We start from the raw sequence: 18,835 nt of genomic DNA on the forward strand, positions 1-18,835 counted from the left end.
AGAACTACATTTTAACAATCCTGTTGAAAAAATATTCATGAAGTAAACCTGTAAACTTCAGAGCATGCACACTGTCTACACCTCTACATGACACAATACAAAGGGGAAAAGCTTAACACTCAACACTTCGTAGCATATGATGATTCATACAGGCAAGTATGAAATCACTGTATATCAGAGTCCATTATTTTGCGCTCTTTATTTATACTTCAAATTCTAAGTGAAAACCGGCAATGAATAAACGAAAAATACAGGAAAAACTTTTATTGATTGAAATATATGTTACAAGTGAAAATGGTGATTTTCGGCCACTATTCACAACAGTTTACTGCAAACACTTCTGAACTTAAAACAACACAGGCAAAATAACAACAATCACACATCTTTAACAATGCTCATACCTTGGCACAACTCATAAGCAAGTCAGGATCCTGCGGACACCAGGCTATTGACAAGATTCCTCTGCAAACAAAAACACACAACAATATCTTTGTAAAACATATCTTTTCAAAAATGTTATTACAGTCTGGGTGTATGAATGTTACCAGTATTGCTACCTGAATACAGAGGAATCCAGGGCTCGACAAAAGCGCTGTCAGATAGCCCGAGGCTAGTGAAGCGACACGTCGGGTTAGTGTCTTTTCATCGTAGCTTGCCCGACGGGCAAGCAACATTTGCTGTTTTTTTCTCATCATCAAGTTGAGAACGAAATAAGAAGTGTGTAAGAAAAGTTCCCTGGTGAAAATCATTGTTCATAACATTTTTAAAATGTGAGAAAATATCAAAGGTGAACAAGAGAACTTGAATTGAATGATGCCAGGAGTCTATGACCCAGTGATGGGCTCCTGATGATGCCTTTTAGTAAATATAAGCGCTAGCGGCCATCATTGTGCACTCACTCTTCTACTTTTAGGATCTGTCTTATAGTTTATAACCGTTTTCTTTCATTTGCCCTGAGTCACAGTCTTTGCACTAATTATTCTGAATAGATTGTTTTTCCGCAAACGGCAAACATCTAATTTCTGCCGTCTGCGGCGTTTCCACGTAAAAGTGAAGAGTTTCGTGTTTTTTAAACTCATGAACATGTGCATTATTTTCGATCATTCTGGTGGATTTATTTTATGATTCGAAGAAAAGTAAAGATAATCAAATGCATAAGCTGACGTTTGCTGTGGAAAGCTGTTCGTAATTTAACCCTTATCTTGATACTCAGTCACGTATTTACGTAATCTAAATTGTGTTACTTGGCATAAAACGTCCGAAAGGGCTTACAAGAATTTTACGTTATAGACTTCTAATAAGGAGTGTACTGGTTTCATTTATCAATCGATCATAACTTCCACAACGAGCGCAAAAATAAGTTTTTTCTGTAAAGTTTCTAATTTATTCCGCAACACTCGCCGTCGGGAGAAAACACAGTTTTCTGTGGTTTTGGTACAACATTCTTGCCTTGTTTGAATTAAATATTACCCTGCAATAATGTTACATTTGTTACTAGTTATTTGCGATTTTTTTCTTCAAAAGTATTTCGTTACCTTTAGTATTTCGTTTGACTTTTCTTGTATCAGGTGGGTTGGTTCCAAACCAAATTTCGTCACCTTCGTGTATTTCGGGAACAGCTTGTTTGATTATTTGTGAAATTTCTTTGTTTCGACGGCAGCAAACCGGGAAACCGAAACTTAAGCAAGTTGGCGTCACTTGCTCGGAGGAGCTAGAGGTGAATCAGTGTCTAGCACTGGACAGCCCGACTTTGAGTAGCCAATCAGAGCGCGCAAAAAACATTATCCACTATTTTAGTAGATTTAACAATTATTCTTTGAAATCGAGGTGAGTAGTATAGGAGGCATGTTTTACGCCTCTTTTTTGCGCAGGAATCTTATTAGCGTGCGCAGGAATACATTAACTAGGTGACGTCATAGGCTATTGTCTTGATCTCACGAATAAAATGCTGTGGTATCTCATTAACTTGCGGTGGAATCTCATTAAGTATATCCAGTTTGACGGGTTTATCATTTTTATTGTTTACCCTCCTCCTCCTCCTCATTTCTATTGTTTTCTCACCACCACCGCCACCGCTACATTTCTATTGTTTTCTCTCCACCGCCACCACCGCCACATTTCTATTGTTTTCCCTCCACCACCACCGCCACATTTTTATTGTTTTCCCTCCAACACCACCACCACCACCGCCACATTTCTATTGTTTTCCCTCCACCACCACCACCACCACCATCACCACCGCCACATTTCTGGTGGTGGAGAGAAAACAATTGAAATGTGGCAGTGGTGGTGGTGGTGGTGGTGGAGGGAAAACAATAGAAATGTGGCGGTGGTGGTGGTGGTGGTGGTGGTGGAGGGAAAACTATAGAAATGTGGCGGTGGTGGTAGTGGTGGTGGTGGTGGTGGTGGAGGGAAAACAATAGAAATGTCGGGGTGGTGGTGAGAAAACAATAGAAATGAGGAGGAGGAGGAGGGACAACAATAAAAATGATAAACCCGTCAAACTGGATATACTTAATGAGATTCCACCGCAAGTTAATAAGATACCACAGCATTTTTTTCATGAGATCAAGACAATAGCCTATGACGTCACCTAGTTAATGTATTCCTGTGCACGCTAATGAGATTCCTGCGCAAAAAAGAGGCGTAAAACATGCCTCCTATACTACTGAGGTGAATAAAGGCTAATATTTACCGAGGCGCGAGGCGGCGAGGTAAATATTCCTAAACCCACTATTCACCGAGATTGAAAAGAATAATTGTTTTAGTATATACACACGAAGTGATCTCAACAAAATCAGAGAAACCGTTAAAAAGTACGATTTGATTGACGGATCTTTGCAGAATTTTCAAACATGGCAATTCACAAGTTTATCAATTCGCAAACAGCAGCGTGATGGCTTAAATGGAACCTTTAAATGTTTGAATTGTTTCCTTACCTGACAAAAAAGTAGAGCTTTGTTGTTTTCTGATGACTCGCTAAGTTTATAGCCAAAAGGGTTTGTTGTGTCGTTCTTGGCATGAAGTGCTGACAAAAATGGCGGCTCGGTTGCTCGAGGTACGACGTCGTCTTCCTGTACCATTCTTTTTGCTATTTACTTGCACGTAGAATTTTTGCAAACATTTGCTTTCAAATTTGTTTGTCATAAATAAACTTCGATTTTTGGGCCAAATTTTCTTGTTAGGAAACGCTGAGTTCACGAAAAGGCTTCTTCTACGCGAATAAACGGGAGTTGTAAACAATCCATCGAGCACAAAACTCGGCTACAGTAAATGGAAAAACGCCAAGTCTTTTCTTGCCTTAAAAAAAGTCAACCGTAGGATTTTGTCGACTTTCAAAAGATCGTTCTCTAAAAAAAATGGGAAAAACACCGAGCTCACACATTATCCACTCGCTAGGAGGTGCATATTGTTCAATAGTCCGAGATAGCGAACCAATCAGATTGCTTAAATCACCAAGATCACTGAGTGTGTATATACTAAACTAAATATATCGACAAACATATGTGTCTGGATTTGCTAAAAGGTTCCTCCAGGATTTTTTAGCAACAGTCTCATTTGAGGCTTATTCAGTACTTGACCATTTTTTTTCTTAAGATGTTTTCATTGCAAAAAACCCTTGAAATGTTGCAGTAGGAAAAAAGAACGTGTTTATAATGCTGTTTACATCCAACCCTCCCTCCCCACTCTCGATTTGCAAAGTCTGCCGTCGTCCAATATGTTACCACATTTCGTCTCATTTTGGCTAAACGCAGGCGGTGTGCGCACTGGGATCGCTAAGCACTCTGGGCGGTATTCAAAATTGGATCATTTGTGTCAAGATGTAGCCTGCAGTGCAGGCGTATTTTGGGTGGGCGAAACCTTGTTCGTGTTTGTGATATTGTGGTAGCCGCCATCTTTGATTTTATGACAGTGGAAGATTGGGGAGAGTAGAAATAGTAACCCTTACGGTAGGTGCGTGGGCGAAAGAAGGAAAGGGCGGAGGGGGAGGGGAGAAAAAAATACGCCTGCCCGATATCATTGTTCTTTTGGGAAACTCCGTACGCTGGCAAACGGAACTCCTGATTGGTGCGGCATAGGGAAGTCGATTGATACCTGTCAATTAACTGTAAGTCTATATTGTTTATTCCGTTTCCGTCAGTCTTTTGGAATTGGAACGGCTGGGAATGTCGCGTGTATTACGCAATGACAAAGTCAAAGCGATTTCTACACTGGTCATCAGGACAAGATTTGCTCGCAGTACTAAAACCTACACCACTTTTACCTCATGCCAAAATGCTGCTTGTTCCTATACGTTCTTTTTTCTGGCGAGTAGATTATGCTCTAGAGGGTTCTATGTTTTGACTGAGCAAATGAGATTTTAGCCGCTTGTTTCACACTGATAGGTCATGACACGCGTATTGATTTTCTGTGGTTTTTGACTGGTCTTCATGATTTGCCCTCTGATGCAAAGCGTTTTCTTTGAGCTATTTTGAAGCGAAAGCTCTTTTTGTCGCTAAATACGGCTGTTAGGTTCTTTATTGTTGTCAAAGTGCCTCAGGATCTGAATAACTAGGCGATTTTCTTTCTAGTCCGAGAATGGGATGTTTCCTGCAATGTTGTATCACGCTGGGCCCAGCTCGTTAGTTTTTTAAATTGTTTGCAGGATGTTAAACTCTCACGGATAGCGATTTACAGAGATGAATTTAGAAGAATGAATTGTAGCTTAAACTGAAGCTTCATCAGCTGCGGAGAATTGCATTGTGACTCAGTTAAGATAAAAACAATGATAAACTCCAGCTTGTTTTTCTTAAGATAATGCGAGTCTTTGGACTGGGGCGACTGTTTGGTTGTTTTGTTACTGTCGGCTACCCATTTCCAGAAGAGAGGTCACGCGCGTCTAATTAGGGGTAGCCTGTTCCAGGCGTTCAGATGGTAGAGAGCGGGAGAAAAATTCACGAAGAAAAAAAAAATTAGGGGGTGTTTCTCACTTTCACAGTGTTTTCGGGCAGGCGTTTTCTCCTCTCTCTCTCTCCCCGCCCCCTCCCCGCTCCCTTTGACTCGCCCCATCTCCTCCTCTCTTCGGAAAGTTTCAACATGGCGCTTTCGCGAGCAAATTGCGCGCTCAAAGAAAACGCCTGCACTACAGGCTAGTCAAGATGGCGAGGAGTGAAAATCTCGCGGGAAGAGACTGCGGAGACGAATATTCGTTAAATACGCAAATCAGCGATTTGCATTCATTTTCTTCCAGAGACGTCTGTAAAAACAAAGGCTATCGAGTTATCGGGAAAAACAGTGTCATTCCGTTAATAAGTGTATTTTGTTCGAAATCACACGCATGCAGTCGGTAATATAAATCGACGAATTGCTGCTTTGTTCTACATGTATGCTTCAGTCATGAAAGCACTTAAGGTAACACCCGTGGTTCGATTTCATCGTTAGATTAGTGCAACTTGAACTACGAGGTACTACGACGATTTCTTCATTATTTAATAGCAAGACAAATTTAAGTGTAAGTTGGCTTGAAAACAGACTGGTATGGGCCAGGATGAATAAGCTTAATTAATCTTGTAAGATCGTGTACGCTTCCTTCTGACTTGACTTTCAAAAAAGTCCTTCGTCGGATTTCATATGGCGCGGGATGATGCAAAATGCAAATGGCAAACCCATCAAGCGAGACAAGTCGACCTCTCGCGACTTCGTCGCTCGCGGTCGGCCGCTTCGCGGCCAAACAAGGCTCGCTCCGCTCGCCAAAAGGTCGACTTTTAGCAAGTCTACCTTCTAACAAGATATCCCTAAAACAGTTTCCAGGTACTATAAGAGAACTTAAGCGGGTCAGCTTTACAGGGATTAAGGTCTCTGTTGGTAGTCTGTTTGCATTTTTTAATTTGTTTTGCCATCTGTATTTATCACACATAAAGTAAATGAAAAGTAAATAAAGGTATCAATACATGTACTGTGAGTTGTGTCCTATTTATAAATAATTTTGAGCACTTTCTTCAGGAATCTTTAGTCATAAATAAAAAGCTTATAAAGAACTACTGCAATCTAGTGTCCTTGCTTTCTATTGGTATGAGTCACAGAATGTAGGGTTTAAAATTGAAAATGACATTCAGCATTTGTGATCACTAATTCATTCTACGGTGGCCCACAGGGGACATGCTGCAAATAAAAAAGTTGCTGCAAATTAAATAAAGTTGCTGCAAATAAAATAAAGCTGCTGCAAATTAAATAAAGTTGCTGCAAATAAAATAAATTGTTGCTGCAAATAAAAGCAGTTGCTGTAAACTACGTCACAAGAAAGTATGCGCACGCACTGATGGGAAGAGGAGGACCCAGTACAGTTGTAAGAGTAAAAGACAGACCTGTACGGACTCCCAATGTGGTTTTTGTGGTTGAGTTGAATTATTAACTGACTTCAAGTTACATTTTTGCACTCAAGTATGTCTTTTGTAGGACATGATCGGAGGTCTTAAACTGTTTTCAGCACTGCAGCGGCTGATTTTTTATTAGACCTGTGGACTAAAGTTTGCCATCAACGTCTTTTTAAGATCTTTTACCGCTGGGTTATATGTTGTAACGAAAGGCAATAGTCTCTCTTTATTTTGTTTTTGTTTTTGTTTTAGCCCCGATCAGTGTCTCAAGTCAAGGTTGACCCCTGACAACGATCTATCTATATCTGGTTTAGGATATTCGTGTGCTTCGAGTTCGCAAGGCACTCTTCAAATGTTCTTTTTTTTTTTTTTTTTTTGAGGAGCTTTTTCTAATTAATCTTATTTCTTCGCCTTTAATGAAACTTCTTTTTACCCCCGACGGGTGGAACGCGGTAAAGTGTGTATGTTGAAAGGTCTTAGTCGGCTTATAGTGGGATTTGATGTTCAATGAAGATGGATTTCTCTGTGAGATGTTCACCTTTGAAAACTATTGTATCAAGGAAAGTTATTTCGTTGTTTCATATTTCGGCCGTGGATTTAATTTTTGGGATGGGATTTGTTAGTTTCTTTAATAAAAATTTGGGTCTTTTCTGTTACAGCCCCAAAGAAAGGAAACGTCATCAATGAAACGTTTCCATTGGTAACTCTATGATGGATTAGGTTTGTTTCAGTCTCCGCCTTGTAGATATTTGCAAAGGACACTGCTGTTTTTATGCCCAATGCAACACCATGGGTTTGAAGATACAGTAATTGTTTCTATTGAACTCAAATAAGTTTTCTGTCAATGAGGATTAGGCCAAGCATTTCGTGAGTGGGCCCTGGATACAACTATACTGAGTCCTCTTCTTCCCATCAGTGCGTGTGCATACTTTCCTGTCATTTAGTTTGCAGCAACTACTTTTATTTGCAGCAACAATTTATTTTATTTGCTGAAATTATTTTTTATTTACAGCAACTTTATTGAATTTGCTGCAACTTTATTTTATTTGCAGCAACTTTATTTTATTTGCTGCAACCTTATTTTATTTCCAGCAACTTTATTTTATTTTCAGCAACTTTGTTTAATTTGCAGCAACTTTTTTATTTGCGAAAACACAGAAGTCATCGTGAAAAAATCACTGCTGAATGCGGGAATGTAGATTTGAATTTTATACTACCTGCAGCAGCGAGATACTGAACTGGGCTAGCGTGACTTTAGCGCGTACAGAGAAGTGCTAGGTGACAAAAACCGGATTCAAATAGACCACTTCCTAGTTCCAAAAACCCTCACTTTCAAAATAAGGCTAGGTACACAACCTTTCTTGTGAAAATGAGTTTTATTTGCATGAGATGTCCATATCATATCAAAGGCTGAGCACCTACCCTCGTTTTGAAACAGAGGACCGGGGGGAACTCGGAAATGGCCAAATAAGTAAAGTTGACTTCAGCGCAACTGCATTTGCTAGGTCGTCGTTTTCTAGGTCGTTGTTTTCTAGACACCCAGGTTTAAATGTTATTTAATTTACTAGACTTAATACTGACATATGTACCTCTGGTGACCTTCAAGCACTTTCATTGGAGATGTTGCAAAACGAAGATCCCACATCTGCAAAGTAAAATAAAGGAGAAGTTACAATCGGTGGAGTTTTGAAGTAACTAGCTGTATTTATATTGTTGTCCTAATGCAATCTAGGATCTTACCTTTTAGCTAGCCTAAAAACAATACATTATGAAACTTGTGCATTTTGTAATACAGTCAAACCTCTCCACAACAGCCACCTTGGGGACAGAAGAAAGTGACCGTCGTAAGGAAGATGGCCGTTGTGGGGAGGTAGGGGTTTAATATGACAACTTTATAGGTAGTGCAACATGTTTAATGTGCCAAGTTCATGCCTGTTGTCTCCCATAATGGTAATAATCCAATCATAAATAACATATAGAGATAAAATAGGCAAAAGGATTGAACTATGTTTTGAATCAAAGTATTAACGTGACAAAACTAGAAAGATTCAGAGCATTCGCTATAAGTATCGTTGACAATTTATGCTTACTGCTGCAGTATAAATGAAACAAAATCGAAATAGGATGGCGGCAATTAATCATCAACACACCATACGGATGAAATTTCATGACCATTCTTGACATTTCCATCTGCCTCTGAAAAAAACTGGCTGTTGTCAAGAGGTTATTTTGGCAGTTGGGCATACACTTCAGTGGCCGTTGTAGACGGGTTGAAATAAGTGTTAAATGGCCGTTGTAGAGAGGTGGCCATTAGTGGAGGTTCGACTGTAGTTACATGATCTATGGTAGAAAGTAATTTTAAGGATTTCTTGCATAATTTACAAAAAAATGCCTAGTTAAAACTCTGGGAGGAGCTTTTTTCTTTCTAAATCTATCTTTAATTATAAAACTATTATGCACCTGGATAACTGGATATCTGTCATCTTCAGAGGCTAATATCATTTGGGTTGCAACATCAGGATGCCATTCAACTGCCTTGCAACGTATCTACCATAAGTCAGAATATATAATACAACTATCACGAAAAGCACTTTAAGATGAAACACGCAATTTTGTGCAAGTGGTTCTACAATGTAACTTTTCAGTCCGTGGATCCAGTACCAAAGTGTGACTTTTCAGTACTTTATATGGTAAATGAAGTTTGACCTTTTTTTGAATTTTGATCTGGACGTACCGTAGCACTCTGATCACTGACTTTAATGATTGGCTCATTCTTCCTCAAGTCCCAAACAACACAACGGCCACAGGGAGATGCTGAAGCCAAGATGTGCTGTACCTGCCTGTTCCATGCAACACAACTGATGTTATCAGGTGGTAGGGTTTTACTTCCTGGTGTCAGAGGGTTGCTGGGATTTGCCAAATCCCAGATATAGATTTCAGAATCACTAGCACCTGATGCCAGCAAGCTTGTTTTAAATGGGTTCAAATCCAGTGCCTGTACAGGTCCTTTATGAGAAAAACAATGTAAAAATTACTATCCTTAAAAAGAGAAACTCTGAGAACAAAAAACATATAAACTGGCTAGGCAGTTTACTAGTCTTTCCTTTTTCCCACCCAATGACTACGTACTGATGCACATAGTTTGAAAATTAGAGATCAAGCAGCAAATTTTTAGCATAGTGTATATCTTGTGAGTCAACCAATAACTGGGCGTATAATATCGAACATGCAGTAGTTTTTCCAAATTTGAAGAAAGCTTACGATAATGGTTGATCACGACATTCTGCTATCAAAGCTCAATGGACACGGCTTTGGAGCGTCTGCGAGCAATTGGTTTAGGTCATGCTGAAATGGATGCAACCAAAAATGCTTTGCGAACGAGCATCTATTAAAGATCGAATGCTTTTACAAGGGATTCCCCGTGGGACTATTCTGGGGCCCTTACTGTTTCTAAATTACACCAAAGATCTTCCAAATTGTTTCTCACACTCACAACCCCTAATGTATGCAGACAATACAAACATTAACCACAAGGGACTGCAAAGGACCGCAAACGAATATGCCGAAGAACGTAGGATGTATAAAGACCTTATCAGCAAAATTAATAATGTCGACATATTAAATTCTGCAAGCAGAATACTGCAATGCTGATCGTACCACGTGCAGACAATACACATCTGACTTTTGCAAGCAACAAGCTGACGAAGATCGATAATAATTATCTAAATGAAGACCTTGCAAGCGTTAATCAATGCCTTATCGTTAACAAACTCGCGTAAAATCAGTCAAAAACTGAGTTCATGCTCACCGGATCACGACAAAGGTTGAGTACGTTTCTATTAATCCCACACCTGGTAATTGATTATACTCTCCTGTGAAACAGGTTACTCAGACGAAATCCCTTGGCTAGACTTTCAAAAAAGTCCTTCGTCGGATTTCATATGGCGCGTGTACATTGATAATAATTATCTTGGAATGCGCACATCAAGAAATTCGCCAAAAAAATTGCGTCTGGTATTGAGGCTTTGAAGCGTGTTCTAGATTATGTTCGCAATTACAGTGTTGCAATCTATTTTCAATTCTCTACTTCAACCCCACTTGAATTATTATAGTATTGCCTGGGACAGTTGTGTTAAAACCTTGGCCACCAGGCTTCGATTCAGGAAGCTACAAAATTCAGGCTACGACACTAATGCTGATTATTTGATTGAGAGGCTCGGCTAGTGAAAGCCTGACTTTCAACGTAAATATCACACAGCAGTTATGGTATACAAATCAATAAACAGTCTCGGTCTAGAATACTTGAGCAACTTGATAGTGTCACCTCTTACTTGCTAGAGACACTGAGACCAAACTGGCTATTCCTCAGCCCCGCACAAACTACCTAAAAACTAGCTTTGCCTATATGGGTGCGGTTCTGTGGAACAGCCTCCCAATCGAGTTGTGGCAGGCAGACACTCTGCACAGTTTTAAAGCGGGTTACACTACCAAATTTTTTATCTTATAGTTAAGTTTTTTTTAGTTATAAGCACGGCTCTCATGGAAAGCAGGCATATATAGCATGCTTATTTATTTATTTTCTTTAATTACACACAAAATTCAAAGTAGCTTTATAAAGTTATAGCATTATTACAGTATTTATGGGTAAATAAAGTCATCGTTGTTGTTGTTGTTGTTGTTGTTGTTGTTGTTGTGAGAAAACAATAGAAATTCGCAGGGCAGTTTACCTATCACATGAACTCCTGCACTGTGTAGTGTTATATCTAGATTATTTGTTTCCAGCGTTTTGTAGTGTTTACAGTGTACATTGTATTTAAAATTGTGTGAAAAGCTAACCATTGCAGCTGAACTAGCTAGGTGCACTTCTTTCATAAACAGAACAATTTTAACCTTATTTTTTGTACCTGGGGATATGAAGAAAACATTGCTTAGATCTTACATGCATTGTATGGTGTAGTTGCGTGGTTCTTTTAAGAAAGTGCCGTGAAATGAGTGTTGAGTTGTTTCGACCAAGTCATTGGATCCAAATGAATGTTACTACGGCTTTTGCTTGCAACACATCAAGTTCTACTTGTGTGGCCCATTTATGTAGATCTCTACATAAGAAATTTGCGAATTTCTTTAAGTTTCATCATAAAAAAGAGTATAAATATAAAAAGTATTTTAATTCCAAGCAAATCATACACATTTGAGTATGACTGGCTAGTAAAAGGGTTAAATTTTGCAATCGAACCTTTGGTCTTTGCCATGAAGTAGACCAATCGGGAGCGGCTCCCGGGGGGGGGGGGGGGGGTACTGCCATGTATGGGCTATATGGGTATGTGCCGCTGTAAAGGGTATGGTTTTCAAGCAGTTTACTCTAGGACAGGATATATAAATCAGAGCGTTTAGGTCTAGAATAGGGTATCATTTTTCAGGAAACTGATCAGTTAGTTGAAGATTTTTTGTGACCTCGGTAGTTTCTGGAAAACAGCTACTCCAGGATAGGGGGGATTTGGGGAGTTTACTCTAGTATAGGGTAGCAAAATTCAGCTGAGCTAGCTCTGGTATACGCAAACTTTGTCAATTTTTTTTTAACGGCTAGAAAAACAAAGCGTCCACTGCGGCTTTACGCAAATTATATGGTATTCGATATTACACGTGTAAACAGGAACCTACCTTTGCTTCTATGTACATTTGGCAGATCTTTCCAGCGTAAGATATAAAGCTAGTACATGAAATGAAATTAAACAACTCGTGAAGTCAAATTACGTGATCGTACCGTTATTACTGAAGAAAAGTCCGAAAAATATGACATGGAACGATCGGTAGAAGACGAAGCTATTTTTAGGAGGACAAGGAACTGCACGCTGGAACGGAAGTGAAATGAACAACCTTAATCAAGTTCAGTCTTCTTGACGCCATTAAACGTTTTACCCGACTTTGAACAGAAAGTTGTTTTTTATTTTCTTTCTCATTCTTGCATGTATTCTGCAGTTCGCCCAGTATTTTCTCGTAACTTTTAATTTTCTAGCAAACTGGAACTGTTAAGAATCCCCCCCCCCTCCCCTCCTCTTTGAGTGAACTTTAATTCGGTCTGATTCACGATAATTTTCGAACGGTGACAAAGTCAAATTTGAAATCATATGACTTTTAATTTTGGTATGTTAAGCTGTTTCTTTTTTTCCCCGATAGCCAGAAATGTTTTGAACATAAAGGCTTAAGTGTCGGTGTTTTTCACGACTCTGCTTGTAGACCGACCTCACCACCAGTATTACATCGGACGGACATAAATTCTGATTCGAGAGAGTCAAAAAGTAACTGATGGGTCTCTGAAAAGCGAAATGCAGTGACTCTGGGGCGAGCAGGCTATGTCCATGCTGAACTCATTGTTTATAACACCGTATCCCAAAAGTCGAGCCCGCCTGGCGCGAGCGAACACAATTTTGGCGCCACCGGCCACGCCAGTATGTTTGGCGAGAAATTGGCTGATTAGTCAAATCTCCTTAACTCCATGACCATGCACCTTTTCAAATATTGCCTTTCTCTTTATTATATAGTTAGGACCTCCCGTAATCATTGGCAACTATTTTGATTTGTAGAAGACTGTTTAACAGTTTCCATTGCTTTAATGTCTCGTAAACAACACGTGGTACATGTTCTGATCTCTCCACCCCCCTCTCCCATCCATAACAAAACATTTTCAGACCAACACCGAAGGTACGTACAAAAATATGACTATCTCAAGGCAAGGTTCATCACTGTAACTTACCACATAAAAGCCTTTTCGGTGTTTGCCATCGACTGATTCTGTTCTGAATCCTGAGGTTCCATAAACAACGCCACTTTTAGAAAGAGCCCGCCCTTATTAATCCAAGAAAACCCAAGTGGCAATTACACCAACGGACATAAGCCGTAAAAAAAGGACCGCGTCAAATAGTTTATAAAATCACAAACGCCTCATGAGACCTTTACTTCACTCTTTCTTCGATAAAGTAATTTTTTAAGGATAAATGACATCAGAATGCGCGACTATGAGTATAGTAGCTTATGAAAAGAAAACTTAACCAATGCACATGAAAGCGTCTAAGACGGGGACTAGGGGGAATTAGGAACATCGAACGTACTGCTGGAAAACAATTGGCTAGTTCTCTGAATAGACACAATTAAAACCGTTTTTGTTCAGTAAGGAGCTGTTAGATGGGGAGAAAGCGACATAAAGTAGATCGCATCAAAATACGGCACGGGACTAGGCTCTCAAAAATCGATAAGCATGTAAGACCAATCATTATGTAAAACAAAGAAGAATTCCTTGAGGGAAAAACTTATGGCTAGGGAAAAGATCCGAAGGTAGAAAGTTAGGATCGCAGCTTCTTTTCAGGTAACATTTCCTCAGGCCCGTACATGCGTAAAAAAAATCTATAAAGGTTAACAAAAAACGATCTTCTCCCTAACTGAAAAAACTTAATTGACTAGACAGTGCTCTAAAAATAGATAAGCGACGATTTTTTTTTCTATATATTTGAAAGAAAAGCTATAATGAGCCGTGCTCCCATAAAACCAAAGAAACATATATCACTAAGGCACCAAGCCAAGGGAAAATAGAGCAAAAGTTTCCAATTTTTCCCATGACGAAGAGCACTACGTTACCTGTTTGACACGAACGGACCCATAAAATCAAGGTTAATTTCCCAAGTGACAAAATAAATCTTTCATTCTTTTCTTTTTTTTTCCAAGCAAAAGTGCAGTTACCCTAAATGATCGATTAAGCGCCGCTACTCGAATAAACGCCGCTACGGAATAAGCGACGCAGCGCTAATTTAACTAAAGTTTTAATACTGGCGGAAACTTTCGAAACCAGGTTCATATAACAGTTTGAGGTGTTCTTGCCGAACTCTGAGCTCTCTCTATATTACCCTTAGTGTTTTACCCGCAGTTGAAATAACCGCCGCTCCCTAATAAGCGTCGCACCAGTTTAACATGAAAAATAAAATAAGCGCCGCGGCGCTTAATCGATCATTTACGGTAACTTCCGATATCCGACGGGCATATCGGAAGGACTGAAAACACTCAAACTGGATGAGAGTATAACACATTCAAGAAAAAACAAATTTGTGATTTTTCACAACTCGATAAAATAACTAAAAATGTGTACTACTATTATACAAGATTTTTCTTTTCAATTTTTACGATGGAGCACTAGCCCCCGTACCCACTAGACATTGCTTCACAATCTTCGCGTTAAAATCAGTGAAACACCATTTGCATGGCGGCGTACATTTTGAAGAACACTTGAAAACAAGTTAGGGGGTTCCCACCGTTATACCTTTGCTAAAAATTAAAGTTGGGTAGTTTGTTGTTTTCTAAAAGTAGTTTGAACAGCCGATTGACATTGTTTTCACGGAGTGGGAAGGCAAAACTTCACTTTTCCCTTCTAAGGTAGAAAGTGTGAGCAAAACGTGAAAGCCGTCCTTGAGGGCAAAGTGTCTAACCTAATTTTCTCACCGATTGCAATATTAAAGTGCCATTTCATCCACGCATAACTTCACCTAGTTAACAGAATTAGCAAATGTAATGGGGAAACGTTACGGGAGAACTGAGTAAGAAGTTAGGGTAAGTTTTGAAAATTGTGCGCACACCTGGTAGAGACTTTTATTAGAGACAAATTGAAACGTGCTCGCTAATATAGGTACGACCAGAAAAGGCAATCCATAGGATAGTTACAGAAAACCACCATTTAAAATAGATCATGAAGTTGTCGCGGCGAACCTTGAAAGCTTCTGATCAAGTGCAATTTTTCAAAGGAGCCCAGACAAGATTATGTACGATGGGCAGAGCTTGTTTGATCTGGAAAATTCAGAAGAAGCTCTAGCCAAATCGCTAGACAACACATGCTAGAGCTGCAATAAAAATCTTTTGCGGTTTTGAACTCTGTCCCTATATAAGGGTAAAGGAAAAAGTTTCCCTTTATTAATGCATTGACCAAGTTGATTATGAATGTTTCCTTGCGGTGGACGTCTTACTAACAAGCACATTACCACCACTTGTCCTCAGAGACGTTTTTGAGTTGAGGAGCAGAGAAAGTTAGGTTTTGACGGTTTGAAATTGAGGATGCCAGAGTGAAGACGCCGTTTGTATGATGACGCCATCGCCCTACAGTAAAAAGCGCTCGTTTTTTTGAAGTGATAATTTTCGAAATAGGAGGAATTAGAACCTAAAGTTACCTATTCCTTATTAAAGACCCCAAATCAAGTCCAAATGCCAATTTTTAGCCAATTCGGCGAGATAGTGTGGCAGCGACTTTTGAATATGGTTCGAATCTTACAGACAACTGCTCTTAAACTTTATCCCTACTCGTCATGATAGAATGTTAGACCTCGTAATTACGAATGTACCGGACCGTGTTCGCGTGCGTGAGGTGCTCATGGCACGTTGTCTTTTGAATTTCACGACTCTACAAAAGCTTCTCACTAAAACAAAGGCACGTTTAACGTGCATGAGCTATTTTGAATGTTTCAGTGCAACCTTAATGCTTCAGTGTAACCTTACACGGAGTGATGAATCTATCTTTTTCGTCCTAAATGGAGAATCGGTTTTTGTGCGAAATTGGGTAACGCGAAACGTTCAGCTGAGTCGATCCTCATGTTATATATTCACTTTCCTCTGTCTTTCCCTGATACATCTGGTGCAAGTTAAACAAATTGTTAAAGTACAATAAATGTCAACTCACCAAACGTGCCAGCCAGAAACCGTCCTGCTGATTGCCTCTTTTTGATTGGATGTCGTTAACCAAATGGTTAAATAACTGATTTAAAGAAGACTTGGTAAGCGTTTATTGTCAAGCGACATCCAGTCAAAAAGAGGCAATCAGCAGGACGGTTTCTGGCTGGCACGTATGAATCTTGCTACGCATTTTGACCGTTCAAAAACTGTGGATCACAAGTGAAATCATCCACGCTCTGCGGAAAAAGGGGGCTGCTCGCTCAAAGCTGAAGAAATCTCCTACTGACCATCAACAACAGAAGTATCGCGAATTGCGTGCAAAGGCTAAGACTCATACGTGGGAGCCGTGAGATTTACCTCAGCTCATTTGAATCAGATCTCGCGTGGCAGCCCATACGCTTTTGGTCCTTTTCTAAGCTCAATAATAAAACGCAGACCTTCCTTGAGACGATGAGCTCGGGCGATGACAATCAGCAGGGCCCTCAAGCATCAACGCCTCAACAGATCGCCGAGCTGTTTAACTCTTACTTTGTGTCGTCTTCACTGCCCCCTCAGAGGTTCGCACTTTGTCAGCACCTTTCACCCCCTCACACCCCACATTAAATGAGCTAGAGATCCCGGTGGAAATGGTTGTGACATCTCTCAAACAGCTTGATATAAACAAAGCAACTGGATCAGATGGAATTCCAGTGCGCCTGCTGAAGGTAACCGCTGACCAGATCGCACCGTCCCTGACCATGTTATTCAACAAATCCTTGCGGCTCGGCATTTTTCCCGGAGACTGGAAACTCGCGAATATTGTACCTATTTTCAAGAAAGGAAAGAGAAACTGTGGCGAATTATCGCCCTATTTCCCTTCTCCCTGTCATCTCCAAAGTTCTCGAGCGCTGCGTTCTGGCGGGTCTACGGCATCACATATCCCACCTAATCAGTCGCGAACAGCATGGCTTTTTAGCCGGTACATATTGTTTGACTCGGCTTACCAGTGTCTTACATTACATTGGCGGTCAACTCGACCCCGGTAAACAAATAGACATCACAAATCTTGACATGAGTAAGGCATTCGACAAAGTGGATCACACCAAGTTACCTGGAAGATTGCACCAATACGGCATTACTGGCAAACTTCACGACTGGTTCCGCTCATACTTACAGTGACGCAAGCAACAGGTTACAGTTCTCGGGGCTACTTCCCGAGAATTGCCGGTTACATCCGGGGTACCACAAGGGTCCTTACTAGGGCCGATATTGTTTCTGTTGCTTGTGGATGATCTACCAAATACTGTTAAGACATCGAGGGTTGCCTATTACGCCGATGGCACCAAGATTTTCAAGAGCATCGATGCCATCACAGACTGTAATGCCTTGCAATCTGACCTTAATGATCTTGTCAGTTGGTCCGAATCATCTGCGCTCATATCTGATCAGTCCAAGTGTAAAAACCAGTGTTTCACCAGCAAAAAATCATTTGCACAGCCCACCTATATTATCAACAAAACGCCTTTGGAATCTTGCGATACAAAGAAAGACCTTGGTGTGTGGGTGTCAAGCAATCTTAACTCGGACAAACAAGTGACTAACAGTGTGCGAAAGCCAACAAACTCCTCGTCTTTGTGCGCCGAACTTCTGGGTACATCCAAAGCACCCAAACGAGTCGTACACTTTATGTTTCTATCGTCCGGTGCCATCTCGGCTACGCAACCCAAGTATGGTCGCCAGAGTCCATTGGCTTACTAAAGCGAAAAGAAAACGTGCAGCGCCGTGCTACAAAACTAGTTTTGAAGCTTCCCCTCCGTTGAGATGTAACCTAAAAGACCCGCCTCCAACTAACAAATCTGTTACCTATCTCATGCTGGCATGAAGTTTTGGATATAGTCTTTTTCTATACAGCTGTCAATAACTTAGCTTTCATAGATAGTGAAGCTCTGCCTGCAACTAAACAATCAACGAGATCTACCAGATCATCGAGCAGCAATGCTATCACTTATATCCCAAAAGCGAAGTAGAACTGTTACTTGTCAACGCTCATTTTCCATACGGTGCGTGCCGCACATGGAATGTTCTGCCCGCTGAGTTACGCACAAGTCACATCTCTCTAGTCTCATTTAAGCGTTCGCTATTTAAGCGCTGGACCTGTACGACGTTGACGACATCAGAACCTGGAGAACAATCTGTCCCAAGTGCAACATAGCGAGGACTCTCCTGTGCCCACCGACGTGCTTCTTATAGCAATTTGAACTTCTGTTTTGTTTCCTTTTGATTTTTCTTGTTAACATATCAGTAGCTTTAGTTATTAATTTTTTTTAACAATTTTCTTTTATTATCGGGGGATCCACTGTAATTGGTTAGGCTGTAGTGGTCTCCCTGCCTAATAATTTTATGTATTATGAATAAATATTGAATTCTAGTTAGGCGAAGCTAAACAAATAAATACACTGCCATATTACCCTTTCAGAGATTGCTGATGAAACAGGAAAAGAATTTGACATGAAATCAAGAATCACACGCATGTAAGTCATTTTTCCAAAAGATTACTTCTTAAATTACAGGTGCACTGTACCTGTGTGCTTTGAAGACTGAAACACGATCGAATCATCAACATCCCCAGATATTATCTTTTTTGCATCATAGATGCTGATGATACCATTGTCGCTTCCCCCAATCAAAAGGCCAGATGAGGAACTAGAAGAATCCACTCCATGTGATCCCCAAATCAGTTTGTGAAACCTAAAGTAAATGATAGAAAAGCTGAGGTAATTACAAAAAAATTCCTCAAGGTG

General features: G+C 40.1%; 1 protein-coding gene across 1 annotated transcript in view; it reads right to left on the reverse strand.

Moving 5' to 3' along the window:
- The window catches only part of LOC140933002 (protein transport protein Sec31A-like), a 108,130-nt gene that overhangs the window by 57,882 nt on the left and 31,413 nt on the right, over positions 1–18,835 (reverse strand). The window contains exons 4-8 of the mRNA XM_073382509.1: positions 18,616–18,782; positions 9,088–9,359; positions 8,814–8,900; positions 7,943–7,998; positions 402–462 (exon numbers count right to left, since the gene is read on the reverse strand). Of these exons, the coding sequence (XP_073238610.1) occupies positions 402–462; positions 7,943–7,998; positions 8,814–8,900; positions 9,088–9,359; positions 18,616–18,782 (643 nt within the window). The remainder of the gene's footprint in view (positions 1–401; positions 463–7,942; positions 7,999–8,813; positions 8,901–9,087; positions 9,360–18,615; positions 18,783–18,835) is intronic.

Source organism: Porites lutea, chromosome 4 (genome assembly GCF_958299795.1).
Source record: "Porites lutea chromosome 4, jaPorLute2.1, whole genome shotgun sequence".
NCBI classification, from domain to species: Eukaryota; Metazoa; Cnidaria; class Anthozoa; order Scleractinia; family Poritidae; genus Porites; species Porites lutea.